Here is a 19,875-nt window from a genome sequence, read left to right on the forward strand (position 1 = left end):
ATAAGAGCTGCGTGAGACCTTCTCATCTCAGCCGCTTGAAGACCCCCCCCCCGGGAGGATTCAGAACTGGAAAGGTCATAACTCCAATGACGAAGACAAGCTGAGAGCAAACTGGGAAAAAAGTTGAAGTATTGTTAAAATGAAACTAGAGCTGTCAAAATTGATCGATGATCAAATTAACAAACTACAAACAAACAACTATTTTAAGAATCGGGTAATCGTTTGGAGGCATTTTTTTTTTTATTTAAAATTGTCCAAATCCTCTGATTTGAGCATTATCAACAGTAATTGTTCACTGATTTCTGTAGTCCTTCATAAAAGAAGACTGATTATCTTCTTTGTTGAAACAAAATAAGACATTTACAAACATCTGTCTTTAGGTTGGAAAACAATGACTGAACCAGGTAACCTAGTACAACATCAACCACCCCCCCCCAATTTTTTATTAATTTTTTATTTTTTTTTAAATCACTATACGTATACGAAGTACAAAATAAACCCCAATCACTGGTTAATAAACAGTAATCAAGTAAAAATGCAAAATGAAAATGAGTCAGATTAGTCGATTAGTCGTTTCGACCGAATAATCGATAGATTAATCGATTCTAAAAATAATCGATAGTGACAGCACTACATAAAAGTTAGCAAAAACTGGAAAGCAGTTCCTTTTACACTGACCGTTGATTTTACGGGAAAGTAGAAGATTACCAGCAAATTGGCCGCTTTCTGGACAGGAATGACTCATAGTCCGAAAAATACAATACTTCTCTATTGATTTTTCTTTTTTTTGGGCTTCCACAGACCTCACCCACCTTCTCACAATTAAAAAACATCTTTAAAAAAAATTATGCGAAACTACATTTAAAAGAATATGCAAGTCATTATTTTTAGTATTGTGACAAGGAATAAAACCTTCCGCGACGTGCGCACGAGCGTCCCGCCGTTCATTACGCGCAACGCCGAGAGCTCCGAAAAGTCTCGCGGTGCGGCCGGTGGCAGCTGCGATGCTCTCTAATTCTTTTCCTGGGGGAAGCGGTGGAAAACGGGCCAAGTGTGGCCGGGTGGCCCGGCGTCGTTCTCCGCCGTACCTCCTGCGGGTTTTTGCTAACAGCTCGAAGCTAAACGATAGCCTGATGGCGTCAATGTAAAAGTGTGATTGGGCAACAAAGTCGAGCCATCTGTCGGCTGCACAATGGCGGCTTTTTGTTCGTTTTTCACACATTCAAAGACGGGTGTGAGGATTTTTGTCTGTTCTGTTTAATGAAGAGCAAAATTGAAAACATGCATATTGGAATCAGACTAAATTGTCTATGTGAGAGTTTATTGTATTCTTTGTAGAGGACTATATTGTATTGTTTACAAAAACACAATTGGTAGGTTTGTTAAGATCCTAACTCGAAGTTTACTAAAAACAGCATCACAACATTTATTTTATAGCCAAATTCATATATACTGTATAGTTGATATTTTGAGTTTGCGTTTTTTTAAGCTTTTTTTAATGGGCAAAATTCTCTCTCTATATTTTCCTAACGAAAAGCACACTCCCTTCCTTTAAACATGGAGAGTGAATTGCAACGTAGCCTCGGTCCAGAATAACGAAAGCAAGCCGTTGCTAATGCTAACAGCTAGCTGCTAGCCACTAGCGTCGTTGATTAGTTCCGTGCCATACCTATGACGGCGTGATTAACTAGCAGTTTCTTAGCGTCCTAAATTAGTGATTCAATATGAGTTCGGTTGTTTTGATGTTTGTCGCAACGATATGATGTCAATAAAAAGTACGATAAGGAAATCCTAAACGTTGAAAAGGGAAGTCAAGCTAGCCATCGCGCCAAGTAAAAGTCAACTAAGGCTATTTGCGTTGCCGTCAGTGTATTATTTGGTCAATTTAAATTTTGCGATCTGTCCGAGAGCAACTCAAACTATGCCGCGAGCGAGCTAGCGGTTGTAGAAGCCTGCTCTAAACTATCTTCGGAGCTTACAAAAAATCTGTATGTTGTATCCTGGTCAAAACAATCTAGGTTTGCGGAAGATGCAAAATACAATCGTTAAGGTTCATTAACTCATTTGATCCCAAAAACATATAAATACGTTCTATTTTAAATATTACCAGTGTCCCAAAAACATATTTGTACGTTTTATGTTTTTTTTTTGTTTTTATTTTATGCTCGAGCATACAGAAGGTTTTGAAGCAACCTCGGAACTCAAGAGAACGGTTGAAGCAATGGTAGTAATTACAAAAACGGCCAGCAGGTGGCAGCAGAGTATAAGAGCTCAACCAGGGCTGTGTTGCAAAAAGCTCTCTTCCTCCCAATTTTAAACAGATTTGTGAATGATGATGAAACCTAGCTATATTTTAATGCTAATTGCTGCAAAACGGAAAGAGACAGAAATATCGTCTTTCTTCCTGATGAGACTAATCTTTCTTTTGGTAGGTTCCATGTTTTTATAGCAATAAAACGCATTATTCTGTGGGCCTTGCAAAATCCAGTAAAACAGCCGGGAGCGAAAGGGGTCGCTTCAGTGAATGAGTTCAAGTCTCCAAATTGTTTTCAGTGCTTACAGATAAACCTAAATGAAATCGTCTTTACAGAAACATATCATTTAGTCTTCAACAATCAGAATTTGTGAGATTCATTAAGACTCCAAATTGTCTTTGATTTCCCCCAAAACACATTTAAAGTCCATTGAAGTCTAAATTGGATTCAAGGTGACGAAAAAACAAAGAAGGTTTCTCAGAACTGTCTCCAGTGCTCGCGAAAGCCCACATATTGGCTTCTGTTGAAAACTAAATTGTCTCCGAAGCTTCCGAAAACACATCTCGCGGCTTTGTTGACGTCTCCAAATTGTGTGTTTGTACGTGTCAATCGTGATCTTTTTTTCTCCCCGTTCGAAGGCTGTCGTGCGAATAAATTCCAAACTGCAGACGCGAGCTGATGAGTCTGCTTGGAAATCTTTCCCTTTTTTTTTTTTTTTTTGTGTGTGCTTCATGCGAGTAAGTGACCTTTTTCCTGCAACAGTTGCTCCTTTGTGCTTTGCGTCCAACCGAGGCGGCCCGCGCGGCGGCGGCGGCGGCGGGTGCATCTGATTAGGACGTCTTCACTCAAGTCTCTCCGCTGCCGGAGGTTATTTTAGGCTGCCCGTGTCCCAAGTGCTCCGGGTTGCCTTAATATGCCAGGGAGGGGTTGCGGGACATCTGCGGGAGCCCGCTAGGCATGAGCACGCATGTCATTGCCGCAATCGTACATCTGTGCGCTTTATAGTGCACATCAATAAAGACCTGCACGGTGAACACGGAGGCCAATCAAAAGCTGCAGAACAAAAAGCGCTCGCATTCCACGTGCCTGCGAGGGTGAGTGAAATTTGGGCCAGATGGAAGATGTAATGCGGGTATAAATATGAATATGTCGTTCTGACAGTTGTTCTTGCCACTTGTCACCACAGCGAGTCGCAAATATGATTTGTTGAAAAAGTTTAACGCCAAGGGCTCCGTTTTCGTGACTGGCGAGAATCCGGCGTGATGCGTGGGGTGCTTCTGCGCGGAGGCGGGTTAGACCCGGTGTTGGTAATTTGGTAATCTGGCGGGCCTGTGGGTAGCGGTCAGTCTACTTAGCCTGTCAAAAGGAGCCATTTTCGGTCAAATAAATCACAAAAAAAATCGGTCTGGAGTCACAAAACATTTAAGATTGTGTTGAAGGAAATGAAGTGTATTAGTGTCAGTCGATTGAGGGCCGAAGAGAGAATTAGAGCTGCATTAAAACATGACAGTAGCATCTAATACTTAGACTTTTATTTTCTTCTACCTTTCCTCTTTGGATTTTCTTGGGGTCATTTTTCATACTTTTTTTTTTTTTAAAAGACTTATGTCTTTCTGTCAAATTTCTGACATTTTTTGGGCAATTTTATGGACATATGGTCATTTTCTGAATTTCTTTGACATGTTATGGCTACTTTTTAACATTTTTTCTGCCATTTGACATTTTTGCCAATTTTTGGGATATTGAATTGTAATTCTCTGGGTTTCTTCTTTTGTCTATGGAAATTTCATTGTTACTTTTTGAATATTTTCTTTTCTGCCTTTTTAAATATATTTATTTCTCTGACATTTCATGGCTATTTTATTCCAGTTTTCAAATTTTTCTCTTCCTTTTTGGACATTTTTAGGTAATTTTTTTAATAATAATAAATAAATAATAACTTTTTCATCTACCTTTTGTCCCTTTTCTAACAACTTAAAAATTGAATAAAAAAAAAATATATATATAAATCATTATCCATTTAAAAAAAAAAAATTCTGACAAAATAAATATGTAAAAAATTATTCTAATAATTTTTTTATCCACATGGCGCCAACAGCAGACGGACTAAAGAGCCACGCAGCTCCAAAATGGTTCCATTTATTAGTTGGCGCGATTGTCGTGAACGAGTTTCAATTTTTTGGGTGGAAGCACATCTATGCCGGGAACCGAGCACTTGGAAACCATTGGACGTCTCATGCTGACACATTTATGAATGAAATATGTCTGACAACCACCACACACGTCCAAGGAACTCAGAATCCGACTATCTGCGCCCCAATCAGATTCACTGAGTCCAGACCGCAACCCCACAGAACACATTTGGGACGAATTGGGGCGGAGTCTGAGAGCCAACCAGGCCTTCTCATCCAACGTCAGCGCATGATGACCTCACAAATTCTGAAAGAATGGTCCACAAAATCCCACTCCTGAAACCTCATGGAGGGCCCACCCAGAGGAGTTGAAGCTGTTACAGACGTCAAGTCATATTAAGCCAAACGGGGAAAAAAATGGGATGCCACCGGAATTCACATGCGAGTCAAGGCTAGTGAGCAAATTCTTTTGACAATATTCTGACAAACACGCAATGACAAGAACTTCAATTCATTGTAATTTTGCCTTGCTTCGTGTTGCCTCAGTAACCTGCTCGTGTGTGGGAGGTAAACGCAGAGCCTTGAAAAAAATTAATGACACTTGCGTAGGATCAGTAATAGCTTTGTTCTTTTTTTGTGTGCAACTCTAACACCCCCCCACCCCAAAAATCCACTTGATTGGTCGTCTTTCTACCTTCCTGCTCCCACGGTCTGATGGCAGGGAGGCTGATGAGGCCTGACGGACATCGGCGGCGCAAAAGGCCAGCGGATTCCAAATGTAGCGCGGAGAATTAAATTACATCACTTCACCCTCTTCCCATTATGGAATATCAAGTCATTAAGGCTGCCATTCCGCTCACGACTCCGTGATTTGCCGCTGAAGCGACGCGGCCACTAACTCGTTGGCGAGGGCTGGAGCGGCGAGTGACCCCGCCGGGGACTTAATGGAGTTCTCACCTTTTTCCACGCAGTCGGATTGAGCGCCGAAAAGTCGGAGTTGACTTCATTGAGTCGGGCAGCAAAGTGGAAGGTTTTGCTCAGTCACTTTTTTTTTGAAAATTCAGCCTTCGAATCCAGGTTTACTTGGCAACGTGAAATTTGGCAAACCCATTTATCATGAGTAGACCCACAAAAAAGTCTCAAGAGGCCACGCCCGAAAAGACACCAGACGTCGGCCATGTTGGTTTGAAGCAGACATTGCATGGGCATCAAATCACTACAATTTTGCAGTTCACTGTTTTCTATTTCAAACGGGACTTGAAATGCTGTCTAAGATGAATTTGTCCTCGATTTTTTTTTGTCCGTTTGTGACCAAATCTTGGCAGCAAATTTTATGACTCATGATGCATAACAAGCCAAAACGCTCACTCATTTATTTATTTTTATTCAGCCCCTGATACCGGTGTCACTTAGCAACATGAAATTTGGCAAACCCATCTATCATGAGCAGACCCACAAAAGGTCCCAAGAAGCAATGACTGAAAAAGCGACATTTTAGATTGCAGTAGCTATTTTATGGTCCTTGAAACAACATCCCTTTTATGTTTTACTTCTACTTACTGTTTTCTGTTCTTTAAATGGAATCCATCAAAGATGGTCTTGTCCTATTGATTTTCTTAAATTGCAGCAAAATCGGATAGTAGATAGTAGGAAAACGTCAACCTGCAGCTCTGGAGCCACATGGGACTCTTTAGTCCGTCTCCTGTGTCTCCCTGTGGACCTCTAAAAAATAAGTAGAAAGTCATATTTTTTTATACATATTTTTTAAAAAAAAAATTTAAAGATAAAATAGTCTTTAAATAATTATTGATGTAGATAAAACAATGACTAATTAAATGTTCAGAAAATGTCATCCAAATTTAGTAATTTGTCAGAAAAAGATACGAAAGGTAGATGAAAAAGTTTTGAAAATGACCTAAAAATTTCCAAAAAGGAAGAGAAAAAGTAGAAAATTGCCGTAAAATGACCTTGAAATTGCCAAATATGAGAAATACATTAAAGAAAAGAAAACGTTCAAAAAGTAGCCATAAAATGTCCAAAAACTAAAGAAACCCTGAAAATTACCATAAAATATTCCCAAAATTGCCAAAAATGTCAGACAATCAATAGCAAAAATGACACCAAAAAAGGTGAAATTTTTTTTTTTTTAAAAAAAGCCATGAAATATCCCCCAAAAAAGGAAAAAAGCCTGAAAATTACCATATGTCCATAAAAATACCTCCCCACCCCAATTTTTTTTTAAAATAAAAAAGGTAAGAGGAAAGGTAGAAGAAAACGAATGAAAGGTTGCTGACCTCAGGTTTAGGCAGAACATGGCCTATGCTATGAAACGTCAATTTTATTTGATTTTTTTTTAATTTCAGCCCCTGAATCCAGTTTTACTTAGCAACATGAAATTTGGTAAAGCCATCTCTCATTCGCAGACCCACAAAACAGTGTCAAGCAACATACTGGAAAGTCGACCATTTTGGTTCGGAGCGGACGTTTTATGCTCCGTCACCAACTCTACAATTTTTTTTCCTGACATTTCACCGTTTTACTTCAGTATATAAAAATAATGCAGCTTCTCCATTATGAGTGGCTAGATTAAGAAGGATGCATACTGTAAGTTTCACAATCAAGCATCTGTCATATGTGTATATATATATATATATATATATTGGTGGCCCGGGATATAAAAGCAAAAGAGGGCTGTTGCGCGTTGCCCCGAACAAATAGCTGACTGTGTATTCCAGCAGGCAAAACGAGGTTACTTCGACATCGGCGCTGCCCAATAAACATCGCAATCAGGTTACGGCCCGATGCCAGGCAGGACTTATCACAGTGCGTGTTTGTGTGTTTGTGTGTTTGTGTGTGTGTAGGAGGAGGAGACGCCTACAAACGCCGTTTGTGAGCCTCGTGGGACCAAAAGTTCCACCATATTAGATTTCCTCCTTTATTGCCTCAACCAAACTCCACCGCCTCAGGACTTCCTCCCATTAGTTCAACCCCCACTTTCAACCTTCCTCCCCTCAAAACAAAACGGAACGTAGAAAGCAAGCCCCCCCCGATGCACGCTTTGTGTCAGCATTGCTAATTTGCAAAACTCTTTCAAAATCTCCATGCGTTTCACCGGTCGGGTTTCCATCCAATTGTTTTGAATTTTTCAAGTGAATTTCCTGAAAATGTGCAAAACGGACATGCGACTTACAGTATGCCCGTTTCCATCTGTTCTTCTTTTGCGAATAGGGGCCTCCGCCGCTGTAGGTGGCGCTATACACCATCGAGATGTGATCCACCAGTAATTTAAAACAAGAAGAAGACCAGGAAGCGACTGCGCTGTGCGATGACGTGGTACGAGTTTGCTTCACTGATCTGAATACACGACTGGAGAGCCGATAGGCCGAAACTTTTGAAGCCGCGAGGCCGCCATATTGCTCCTCCCAAGAAACGTTTCGCGGCATACGATCCTAAACATTTACAATATCGAAATTGGAGAACATTTGAGACAGTACTTCGTAGAAACAGCATGATTTAGGATGTTTTAAATTTGTTAAACATAAACAAGAGGACTTCAGACATTTTACAACTTGCCTTAAATACGTTATATGCTTAATGATGTTTACAGGAATTTTATTTTATTTTTTTAAAGAATTATAACGGTAATTCAGCAAAAGATGCCTCTGCCCTTTTTTTCACGTTAAAAAATAGTGAACCTCCCCCGCGGGGCCTTATATGAACTGTCTACGAGCTTTAGATGTCTAATCTGTACGTATGCCGTATCGTTTATAGATATAGTCTGGCCGCGAGATGGGAGGGGAAAGATGGCCGCCCTGTCGCTTCAACGGCTTGCACGGACGGGGCATGCATGGGCTGCCCAGTCATGTATTCAGATCAGCGGTTTGCTTTTGTAATTTTTGATCAACCGTAGCATTTCTATGCTGTTTTTCATCAAAAATAGCATCAATATTTGCTTCTTTAATTAATTCCAAAAAAGATTTCGGTCTCGTCGTCCCAACCAACTTTTGCTTTGCTTCGCGTGACATCATATCCGGTCAAAACGTGCGACGTGTAAATTCGTATTTTCTTTTTTTCGATACGCTTCAAAAACCGCACCCTCTTTCACGAGCGTAAAAAACTTTTTTGGGGCGCAAATTTTAAGCCCTTTTTTTTTTTCGAATTTCCAGCGTTTTTTTTTTCCATTGAGTTTTTATTTTTACATTTCTTGAAAATTGGAAACCCAACTACTGTCATCCGCAGTGGAAAACAATGCCCGAGCATACATCATTATAAGCCGGTGGTTGTTTATTGCATATCGGTGTAAAAAAGCAGAGCGCTTTGTGTAACTTCATCCTCGATAACGCCGGAGCTGCAAACGTAGCGATTGCAATCTTCACGCTGGCTCTCGGCGTATTGATCTTATGCAGCTTTTGTCCCGCTCGTCTGTCTCGCTCGACTTTATGCCGGCAATCTGCAGGGGAATTGCTCGCCCGTCCCCGAGCTTGCTTAAGATAGTGCCAAGAAATGTACCTTTAATTCAAAGTCATCTCACAAGCTGCGACTGCGTCGCATTTTTCTACAAAAGGAGGAATATCGATAGATCGCACGATGACCTTTTGACCCCGCCACCCCCCCCCCCCCCCCCCCCCCCCCCCCGCCGGTGCTTTTGCTGAAATGTCATTGATGTGTAAAACGATGCAAACTTTAATCAGTGTGCATCCAAAACAAGCAAGCAATTGGGTGAGATGTAATTTGATAGATGGTGCTAAAGTGTTACTTTCCTAACCCCTCCTAGTGATTTTGTCAAAATTCAAACACATTTTAGCCACAAATAAGACATTTTCCAGCCAGCAAAATTTTATGACTTAAAACATAAAAATCAAATGTCTTCGCTCCATAAGGTCAGAGCAAGTTTTACTTTAGTTTGATGACTTGCCATAAAAGGGCAAATGCTTGTTATTTAACCAATTTCATCCCAAAAACGTATAAATACGTTCTATTTTAAATGTCCCAAAGATGTATTTTTACGTTTTTTTTTAATGCTAGAGCATACAGAAGGCTTTGAAGCAGCCTCTCAACTGAAAAGAACTCTTGAAGAAATGATAGTTATTACACAAACGACCAGCAGGTGGTAGCAAAGCAAAAGAGATCAACCAGGGCCATGTTGGGAAAAAAAAGCTCTTTTACTCACATTTCTAGATTTGTGAATAATGAGTCAACTTAGCGATATTCTAATGCTGATTGCTGCAAAACAGAAACAGAAATATCTTTTGGTAGGTTCTATGTTTTTATAGCAACAGAACACAATATTCTGTGGGCTCATATTGACATGCTAACAATAAAGCAAGAAAATAAGAGATGATCAATATGAACACGTCACCCCACATTTCATTTAACCTACTGTTAAACACACACATGATCCTCAATTTGTCTTTCATGGACCTCCGTCCGTCTCCTCAAATATTGCGCCTGAAAACCAACGGCAAAATAAACGTAACAATTTATATGCCGTGATTCAGACGTTGCCCATTAACAGCACTTTCCGAGCAGAGTGAAAGACTGATGACCCCCCCCCCCCCCCACCCCCACCCCTTCCTCTCTAATCCGCTGAGATATTATTGGTCTCGGCTGCCGATTACGACTCTCCGCCCCCATCATTTGCATCGCCTTCGCCGCGCAACATACAAGCAATAAATTGCAAAGAAAATGCAGCGAGCTACTAAACGCATCCCCCCCCCCTTCATCATTTATTCACGCGCCGTTACTGTTGCTGACAACGCATATGATTGCCACTCCGCTTACCATTTGTGAACGCGTATATGTTCACGTACGTCTGTCTGTTGGGGGCGGAGTAATAGAGATAGGTTTTTATACCGATTGTTAGTAGTGAAGGACGCCGATAACCGATATTTGGAGCCGATCATTTTTACTAAAAGGGAAAATATTGGCATCATGTTCATATTAATAATCTCTTTTTTTGTTTGTTTTATTGTTAGCATGTCAAATGGCCAATATGAACCCAAAATGGCCACACCTGGAAAATATTGGCATCAAAAATAAAAAAAAATACTAACTCTCGCTCTTTTTTTTTTTTTTTTTTTTAAGCATATGTTTATTTAACGTTTAGGGTTTGTAAAATATTGGAGTTAAAAAAAAAAAAATCTTCGTCAATAGACATCTTTGTTTTACAAATAAAAGTAAAGTAAATAAAAGTAAATAGCTCCCTATTGTTTGCTACAGTAAATATATATATTTTTTTTTTCACCAAAGCACTACTTTTGTCAAAATGAAGCCCCTTGACACACGTCAACATGTTTCTTTGGCCCCAAGATGCCACAAGATGGCAGCCCAGCACTACTTGATTAATCGTGAGTTAACTAGTGAATTAATCGCAATTAATTACGATTAAAAAAAATTAATCACCTGATGCCTCTCATTTTTATTAAAAATATATTTTTGCGCGTCAGGCGGTTCGTTTTATTTTATTGCAATTAATCGCATGACTTGAATAGTTAACTCACGATTAATCACACATTTTATATCTGTTTAAAATGTACAATACATTTTTTTCTAGGTTTTCATACTCTTGTTAAAAGTGGAAAAAAAATTTAAACGACTAGAAATAGTTTCAATGATATTTTTTTTGACGTCTATAGCCGTCAATGGCAATGAATGAGTTAATAGACGGCGTGAAATTGCGGCCGAGTTCCAAGTCAATTTCGACCTGGCAAGCGGCTGCAGGTTCGCAATGAGAAAGCACTTTTGACACTCCTGGGGAGAGATGTCAACTTGACATTGGCCCCTCGTCCCTGCGGGCTTTCTCGGGTTATCGCCGTCCGTCTGGCAGGTATTTCGTTCCGCAAGGTCATTATCGCCGGCCGCATCGCTTTGCTCCACTGACGGTCTAAAAGACACGGCGTGCAACATCTGGATGACGGCTTGCCTTACATCTCGAGACACCAGACCCGTCGGCCCTCTTCGCAGCGCGTGTCGCCGGGACGTATGAATCGCTGTGACAAGGAGGGGGGGGGGGACCTGGAAATTGAACGGCGTGGATTTCTAACCCTTAATTTGAAATGTTCTCGAATCCAATGTAAAGCAATACGAAATATGCATGTGAGGGTATTTTTGTCCACTTTCCTCACGTTCTACACTGTAGTATCTGTGACTTTGAATGTGTGTGCTTCACCACTGGGGTAGGCTATATTAACTCAAACCCAAAAAAACATGGAAATATTTTTTTAATACTTTGTCCTGCACGCCCAAAATTATATTTATATGTTTTTTACGTTTAATAATGCTAATAATAATAATAATAATAATGCATCAGATTTACATAGCGCTTTTCTAGGCACTTGTTTTTTTTTTTTTATGCAAGAGCGGGCTTTGATGCAACTTCTGACATGAAGAGGCCACTTAAAGCAATGGTAGTTATTACAAAAAAAACGGCCAGCAGGTGGCAGCAGAGTATAAGAGATCAACCAGGGGCCATGTTGCAACAAGCCCTTTTCCCAAGTGTTTTGAATGGTGACTTCAAAAGCCAATTTTCAGATGACCTGTTTCTTTTCAGGAAATAGATTATTATTATTATTGGGTTTAATAATGCAAAAAAATCTACCAGTTCTACCAAATTTCAAAATTGTGTCAAGAGAAATATTTGGTCTGGTTCTGAACTTGTGATTTACTAAGTTTTGTGTTTTTATAGCGAGTGGTTTTTGCCAGGCCCCGCCCACGTGTCATGAAAGGAAGCGAATTTCCCCCCAGTTTACTGTTGCCAAAATCCAAGTCTGTATTGAGAACCCCTGAATATGAGCAGATTGACCCGAAAACCGTCACTTTTTACCAAAACCTTTGCTGTCAAGACTTCTTGGCACTTTTGTGGGATTACTCAGGAAATGTTCATTTTTGACAAAAACCTCAAAAAAAACAGACTTCTTCAACCAAACGGTTGGCTTTTGTGTGTCTTTTCATTGAGATTCTTTATTTTCATAACCCGGAAACCGAAGAAGTTTCTCTGTTTTGTATTCCATTTGCCGTCCCAACAAAACTCAGGGACTCGTCAGACCGCCCCCCCCCCCCGGCCCGTTTCCCCCGGACGGTCCCGATTGTGAAGCAAGCTTTTCCTCGCCATTTTTGTTTTTATCATCAGCATTCCCCGTCTTGTATCGCTCAGCGTTTGCCGGATGGATTAAGATGCGGCGCCGCCGACGCTCGCTATCGACGCATCGGCGCATCCGAGCGGTAAATTCTGTCCGTTTTGTTGCAGCGCTTAATCTGATATTCTCTACCCGGTGGCTCTGACACTGATAAGGCGACTCGCAGTTGTTGCCACGGTTCGCCTGCGCGAATACCCAAAGGATGGGGGGGGTGGGAGGTGGGGTGGGGGGGGGGGGCTTGAGAATATTACAGCGACGTCTTCACAAGAAGAAGCTTCCAGCAGAGATTGGAATGTAAAACGGAATTGTGAGAACATTTGTTATCATCAAAGTTTGATGACATCAGAAGGCCCCGCTTGAATTAAATGCAGGCGGCTTGGATTTTTGTCAATGTGTCCTGCTTTTAAGTATTTATTACCCTTTGGTGGTGCGCGGTGTGTGTGTGGGGGGGGGGCATGTAAAAAAAAAACGATAAAGTCTGCTGAAGGACTCAAATTGAAGGATGTGCCACGTGTTAAAACGGCAGCTGGTCAAAGGTTTAGTAATGACCCGATTGTATGCTAATTTCAATAGCATTTAGCATGTTAGCATTAAGGTAGAAGACTTCCGTTTGATGAAATTGTAAGCTGTGGTTGAACATTTTGGAGTTTAACTACGCAAAGTTTAATTGTCTTTTATGTCGTGTGACAATTATACAGCTTGAAGCACGCCTCTTATTTGGAAAATTGTGCCAACACAGCCTAAAAAATATATATATTAAAAAGTGTGTTAATGGGGTTAAGTTTTTTTAATGCATTTTTAAAAATGGTTTTAATCTGGTCTCTTTATTACAGATTGCAAATCTTCCTTGAGATGACCCAATGACCCCCAAAATGGCCGCCTTCCCGTGTCTTTCCAGGCATCGCTTCCTTAGACTTTTTTTTTTTTTGTCTACTCGTGACAGACACGTTCAGCAAATTTCACGCTGCGAAGTGAAACTGTCGTCAGCGGCTGAATTAAAAAGAAAAATCAATTTTTTTTAATCAAGGGAAAAGCATCAAACGTTCCTCCCTAATGAGCGCTCCGGAGCAAGGAAGACACACTTGAGGGTCCCCCTCGCCTCCATTTGTAAAATGTGAACGTTTATTCAATGCTGACGAGAACAATAAAACACAGAAACAAGATCCAGCCCCCTCAACTAAAACAAAACAAAAGCAAAAATAATGAAAAAAATAAAAAAAAAACGATTGCTAGCACTTCACAGAGAAATGAAAACGAGGTTGGGAGCAGCAGGGGTACGATTAGCGCTGCTGTTTGGGCAGGTTGGAGGATATTTAGGGAAGCGATGGAGACGCTTTAGGAAGGTTTGGGGAACTTTTGGGCAATTTAAAAATATTTTAGACAAGGCTTCGGGACGTTTGGGGGAAGTTTTGGAAAGGTGTTGGGACTGTTCACAAAGATTTGGGGACGTTTTGAGAAGGTGTGGGAATTTATTAGGGAAGTTTGGTGAATACTTGGAAGGTGTGGGCTGTGGAGACGTTTTGGATAGGTATGAGGAATATTTGGGAACGTGTGGGAACCATTTCGGAAATGTTTGAGGACCTTTTGGGCATGTATGGGAATGTTTTGGGAAGCTTTGATGTACTTTTGGGCAAGTGTGAGAATGTTCTGGGCAGATTTTGTGGACCTTTTGGGAAGGTTTGAGGACCTTTTGGGGATGAATGGGAATGTTTTGGGAATGTTTGAGGTATGTTTGGGCAAGTATGGGAATGTTTTGGGCAGGTTTTGTGGACCTTTTGGAGAAGTGTGGAAATGTTTTGAGAAGGTCAAAGTACCTTTTGGGCAAGAGTGAGAATGTTTTGGGAAGGTTTGAGGACCTTTTGGGCAAATATGGGAATGTTTTGGGAAAGTATGAGGTATGTTTGGGCAAGTATGGAAATGTTTTGTGACGGTTTAAGGACCTTTTAGGCATGTGTTTGAATGTTTTGGGAAGGTTTGAGGTATGTTTGGGCAAGTATGGGAATGTTTTGGGCAGGTTTTGTGGACCTTTTGGAGAAGTGTGAGAATGTTTTGGGAAGCTATCGGGGCCTTTTAGGAAGGTTTGAGGACCTTTTGGGGATGAATGGGAATGTTTTGGGAATGTTTGAGGTATGTTTGGGCAAGTATGGGAATGTTTTGGGCAGGTTTTGTGGACCTTTTGGAGAAGTGTGAGAATGTTTTGGGAAGCTATCGGGCCTTTTAGGAAGGTTTGAGGACCTTTTGGGGATGAATGGGAATGTTTTGGGAATGTTTGAGGTATGTTTGGGCAAGTATGGGTATGTTTTGGGCAGGTTTTGTGGACCTTTTGGGCAAGTGTGAGAATGTTTTGGGAAGCTATCGAGACGTTTTAGGAAGGTTTGAGGACCTTTTGGGGATGAATGGGAATGTTTTGGGAATGTTTGAGGTATGTTTGGGCAAGTATGGGAATGTTTTGGGCAGGTTTTGTAGACCTTTTGGCGGAGTGTGGAAATGTTTTGAGGAGGTCAAAGTACCTTTTGGGCAAGTGTGGGAATGTTTTGGGAAGCAATGGGGACCTTTTAGGAAGGTTTGAGTACCTTTTGGGCAAGTGTGGGAATGTTTTGGGAAGCAATGGGGACCTTTTAGGAAGGTTTGAGTACCTTTTGGGCATGTGTGGGAATGTTTTGTGGACCTTTTGGCGGAGTGTGGAAATGTTTTGAGGATTTCAAAGTACCTTTTGGGCAAGTGTGGGAATGTTTTTGGGAAGGTTTGACGACCTTTTGGGCAAGTAAGTATGTGGATGTTTCGGGGTTTGAGGACTTTTTAGCAAGTGTGAGAATGTTTTGGGAAGCAATGGAGACCTTTCAGGAAGGTTTGAGGACCTTTTGGGCACGTGTGGGAATGTTTTATGAAGGTTGAAGTAACTTTGGGGCAAAAGTATGGGAATGTTTTGGGCAGATTCGAGGGCCTCTTGGGCAAGTGTAGGAATGTTTAGAAAGGTTTGAGGACCTTTTGGGCAAGCGTGGGAATGTTTTAGGAAGGAATGAGGACCTTTTAGGAAGCTTTGAAAACCTTTTGGGATGCGCGGCAATGTTTTGTGAAGCCATTGGCACATTTGGGGAAGGTTTGGGGAACTTTTGGGAACTTTTAGGGCCTTTTGTTGAAGGTTTGGGCAATGTGGGGATATGTTATCGAAGCTTGTGGAAGTTTTGGGAGCTTTCTGAGTGAGGAGGTAGCAATTAAATGGGCCTCAGGGGAAGACAGACGGCAGATGCATTCTGGTTTTATTCTTTTTACGTCTCCTTCACAAAAAAAAAGAAAAAAAAGAAAAGCAGGTGGGTGGGCAACGAGGGTGGGCGGATTTCAGGTGACGCTCGGCTCCAACATTTATTGAACAAAGCAGCAACGTATACAATAAGCACAACGTGGCGGTGTGTTGGGGTTGGGGGGGGGGGGGGGTGCAAGCGCAGTTCAACACAGTACCAGTAGGCGGCGTCCACTCCATTGGGTTCACGATCACGATAAGTAAAAGCTCCGTCTAGAACAATGCGGAAATCCGTCCGTCGGTCAACACAAAGAGCAGCAAAGGGTCCGGGGGGTGTTGGTTCGGGGGGGTTTCATACACAAGCATCATCTGACATGGACTCGCGCTGAGGACGCGTCCACACGCACATGCGGGTATTTTTCGTTTCTTTTTTTAAAAAAAGTTTATTTTTAATGTTGGGATGCTTTGGGGTTTATTCAGTCAAAATGACATCTTAGGCCAAGGAGTTCTGGAAATTTTGATTTAAAAAAAATCATAATGTTCAACAAATAAAAGATGATGATAATAATAATAATAATAATACATAGTCTTGCTGTCCAATGAAAAAATTTAGATCCAAATTTAGCACTTTTTTTCATTCGATATTTAATTGAAAAACAAGAAAAAAAATGTCTTTGTATTTTGGATTAAAAATAAAAAAAAAAATAAAAGTACTGTTCATGCTTATTAAAAAAAAAAAAAAAAAACATGATTGAAAACAACAATTCAATAAATAAATAACTGCCTCAAATTTTTTTTTTAGACCTGCTCGCAGCTCTAGTTACTAACACTACTTCTACTACTACTTCTACTGTATCAAGCAAAAAAGGCAATAGTTAATTTTCCTGGACATGACATAAAATAAATAAATAATGAAGCCGAAAACCGAACGCGTGACGAGCACTAATAAAATTAATAATCAATTTTAAAGTCATACAATCACTACAATTGTACAATTGGTTTAAAACGGCGATTATGATCAGAAATGTACATTACATTAGTTACTAGTTTTGCTCATCTTTGCGCCTTTTCCAGAAGCGATTTTCTACTTGTTTCTGATTGGTTCAAACGCAAATTGTGCATTTTAGGCCCTTGCGTTCCAGAAAATCACCCAAAAAAAAAAAAATACCCTCTTGTACGTGTGGAACTGGCCTCTCTCTCTCTCTCTTTCGCTCTCGCTCGTCCTTTTGTTTTGTACACGTGCGCACATTGCCCACACGTGCACACGCGTGTATGTGCATTTGCACGCGTGGTCGCACTCGGTGCGGCCGCTCGCCTCTCCAGCGGCTTTTTTACGGCTTGTTTGTTGCATCCTCACGCACGGCGACGTTCAAAAACATCAGCGGGATGTGTGTGCGGTGTTTGAGCATGTGTGTGTGTCTGAGAGTTCATTTGGGACATGTGCTTTAGGGGGGGGGGGGCGTACGGCAGCCGAGGTTCCGTCGGGCGTCACGCTCTGTGCAATACTCCAGCTCGCCACCAGGAGGAGTCCAGCTCTCGTCTTTCCGACAAGTTGATGGTTGGAATGTCCCGCCTTGTGCATTTTTCAAAGTTTTTTTCCTTTTTTTTTTTTTTTTGCATGTGCTTAAGTTCTGCTTTTTTTCTTTTTCTTTTTTTAAGCATCGTAAGAAAAACCGGACATGCTCTAAAAGTCAATACACGCTGTACAGTCAAATATACATTTTTTTTTTTTTAAAGCTTCAGTACATCCAAAGAAAGGGACGAAGAAGGGAAAGGGCCGCACTGGAGGGGAAAATACGGCGTTAAATGATGAGAATGAAGATTGAATAATATGTCATTAATGTCAGATTTTAATATTTGAAAAGAATATGTGTGTGTGTGTGGGGGGGGGGGGGGGTGGATCTGAAGATTATGAGTAAGGCCTGATAGATTTTTTTGGACCGATGCTGATTCTGATAATCAACAGAATAAAATTCAGATAACCGATTAATCGGCCAATTCATTAAAAAAAATTATATATGCAATAAAATGACAGTTTTTTAAATACTTTAATTTCACAACAGAATTTTTTTTTTTTGCAAAAGTCAGTCCATTTTTGGACAATTTTTCAAAAAAGTTTGTTTGCAGAATTGTGCTCATGTAAGGAAAAAAAATATCAGAAAAGGGCAAATCAGCCAGCCAATTAATCAGTTGGGGTAAAATTCTGAGAAAAATATTTTTCATGATGAAATATTCCGAGAATCAAAATTTTCTATGAAAAAAAGCGGAATAATAAAACATTCATGCTGTATTAAAGGGGTTAGTCTCGTTTTTAGAGGAAAAGAGTCAATACATTATTAAAGCGCTCTTTTGGAAAATATAGTACTTTTTTTGTTGTTGGACTAAACGCTGTGTTAATAGAAAATTAATGTTTTATTTTGATCAAAAATTTTAATGTAATTGAAGAATAAATTTTTCCAAGAAAAATAGGTGACACTGCAAAAAAAGTAATAGTGCAAGATTAGAGCTGTTTTTTAAATTATTTTTTTTATGAGACTATATGCACAAACAAACAAACAAAAAAAAAAGAGTGCGTGTGTGTGTGTGTGTGTGTGTGTCAAAATATCACAAATTCCCCCTCCAACATGGCCCCCGACACACTCCTTCATAGAAATGAGAAAGATTTCACTAATGAAAATAAGTTGACATACAAATTAAAATTGCACTCTTTGTCTCTGCAACATTATTTTTCTTTGTATGTATATATATATATATATGTATATACAGAGAGAGAGAATATATATATATATATATATATATATATATATATATATATATGGTGCTTTTGTTACATTTGCATAAATTTAAAGAACAAAATCGAGAAAAAAGGCGGGCAGGGTAGAACAGAAGGAGCCATGACACCGGACCACTAAATTTAAGAAGTTTTTTTTTTTTTATGCGTTGGGGTGCGCTCCCCCGTGCACGCTCATGTTCACGTGCACACACGCATCTGCACGGCCCGGGTCAGAGAAATGGCGCTCTCCATTGTCTCTTCCTTTACTTCCTGTTTGGTCCTCGCAGGTTCCACCCAAAAAAAAAAAAGCAAAACCAAAAAACCACAGGTTTCTTTTCCCAACGAAAGAAGCAACTAAAAAGGGGGCGGAGACAGCAGAAAGTGGCAAAAGGGAACGGCCGCGAGCCGAGGGAGGTCCCGGGGGGCCTCATTTGCTGTCCAGGTCGCGAGTGGGCCGGATCTTCATCTCGGAGAACTTGAGCGAGTACTGCCAGCCGGTCCAGGCCGACCACTCGATGCCGTCGGCGTAGGACGTGTGCTGGCCGCGCAAGTACTGCCCGTTGAGGTTGGACGTGTGGCAGTTGCGGTACCACCAGGCTCCGTGGTAGAACGAGGCGCAGTTGTTCTCAGAGTGGTCGTTGTCGCGGTCCTTGGTGGTGAACTTCATGCCGTTGTGCTTCAGGAGGGAGTCGCCTGCAGCATGGGGGGGGGGGGGGGGGGCAGGAAGGAACCACAACGTGGAGGGGGGGGGGGGGTGATAAACACAAATCGCCGTCATGGAGGAATCGCTGAAGTTTGGGGCGGATTTTTGGCTCTCAAGTAAAAGTCGGACATCTTCCTTCAGAAACAAATTCGTTCGGGCAGGGAGGAGAGCAAGCTGACTTAATGCCATCCTTCCTCCATTCATTTGTTCCCTCCCTCCCTCCCTCCTTGCCTCCTTTCTTTCCTTCCTTTCCCCCCCATTCTTCCTCCACCTTCCTTCCCTTTTTTCCTTCATTCCTTTGTACCTTCCCTTCTGTATTCCTTCTCCACTTCCTTCCATTTTTCCTTCCTTCCCACCTTCCTCCCCTGCTTCTTTCCTTCCTTTCTTACTTCCATTCTTACCCCACCTTCCTTCCCTCCTTTTTTCTTCCTTCCATCCCCCTCCTTTGTACCTTCCCTACTTTATTCCTTCCTTCCTTCTCTCTGCCACTCCTTTCCTTCCTTTGTTCCTTCCTTCCTTCCAATTTTCCTTCCTTCCCACCTTCCTTCCCTGCTTCTTTCCTTCCTTTCATTCTTACCCCACCTTCCTTCCCTCCTTTTTTCTTCCTTCCATCCCTCCTTTGTACCTTCCCTACTT

The 19,875-nt window shown here is 41.1% G+C and overlaps 1 protein-coding gene across 3 annotated transcripts in view; it reads right to left on the reverse strand.

The window, feature by feature from the left end:
- Positions 1-13,622: 13,622 nt before the first annotated feature.
- The window catches only part of fibcd1b (fibrinogen C domain containing 1b), a 172,416-nt gene continuing 166,163 nt past the window's right edge, over positions 13,623-19,875 (reverse strand). For 2 of the 3 annotated variants that reach the window (XM_077585884.1, XM_077585885.1), the window contains one exon: positions 13,623-19,229. In XM_077585884.1, coding sequence (XP_077442010.1) covers positions 18,964-19,229 — 266 coding nt within the window. In that variant the 3' untranslated portion in view covers positions 13,623-18,963. The remainder of the gene's footprint in view (positions 19,230-19,875) is intronic. The other variant, XR_013296655.1, reaches the window with a different exon arrangement.

This window comes from Vanacampus margaritifer, chromosome 14, assembly GCF_051991255.1.
Source record: "Vanacampus margaritifer isolate UIUO_Vmar chromosome 14, RoL_Vmar_1.0, whole genome shotgun sequence".
In the NCBI taxonomy this organism is placed as follows: domain Eukaryota; kingdom Metazoa; phylum Chordata; class Actinopteri; order Syngnathiformes; family Syngnathidae; genus Vanacampus; species Vanacampus margaritifer.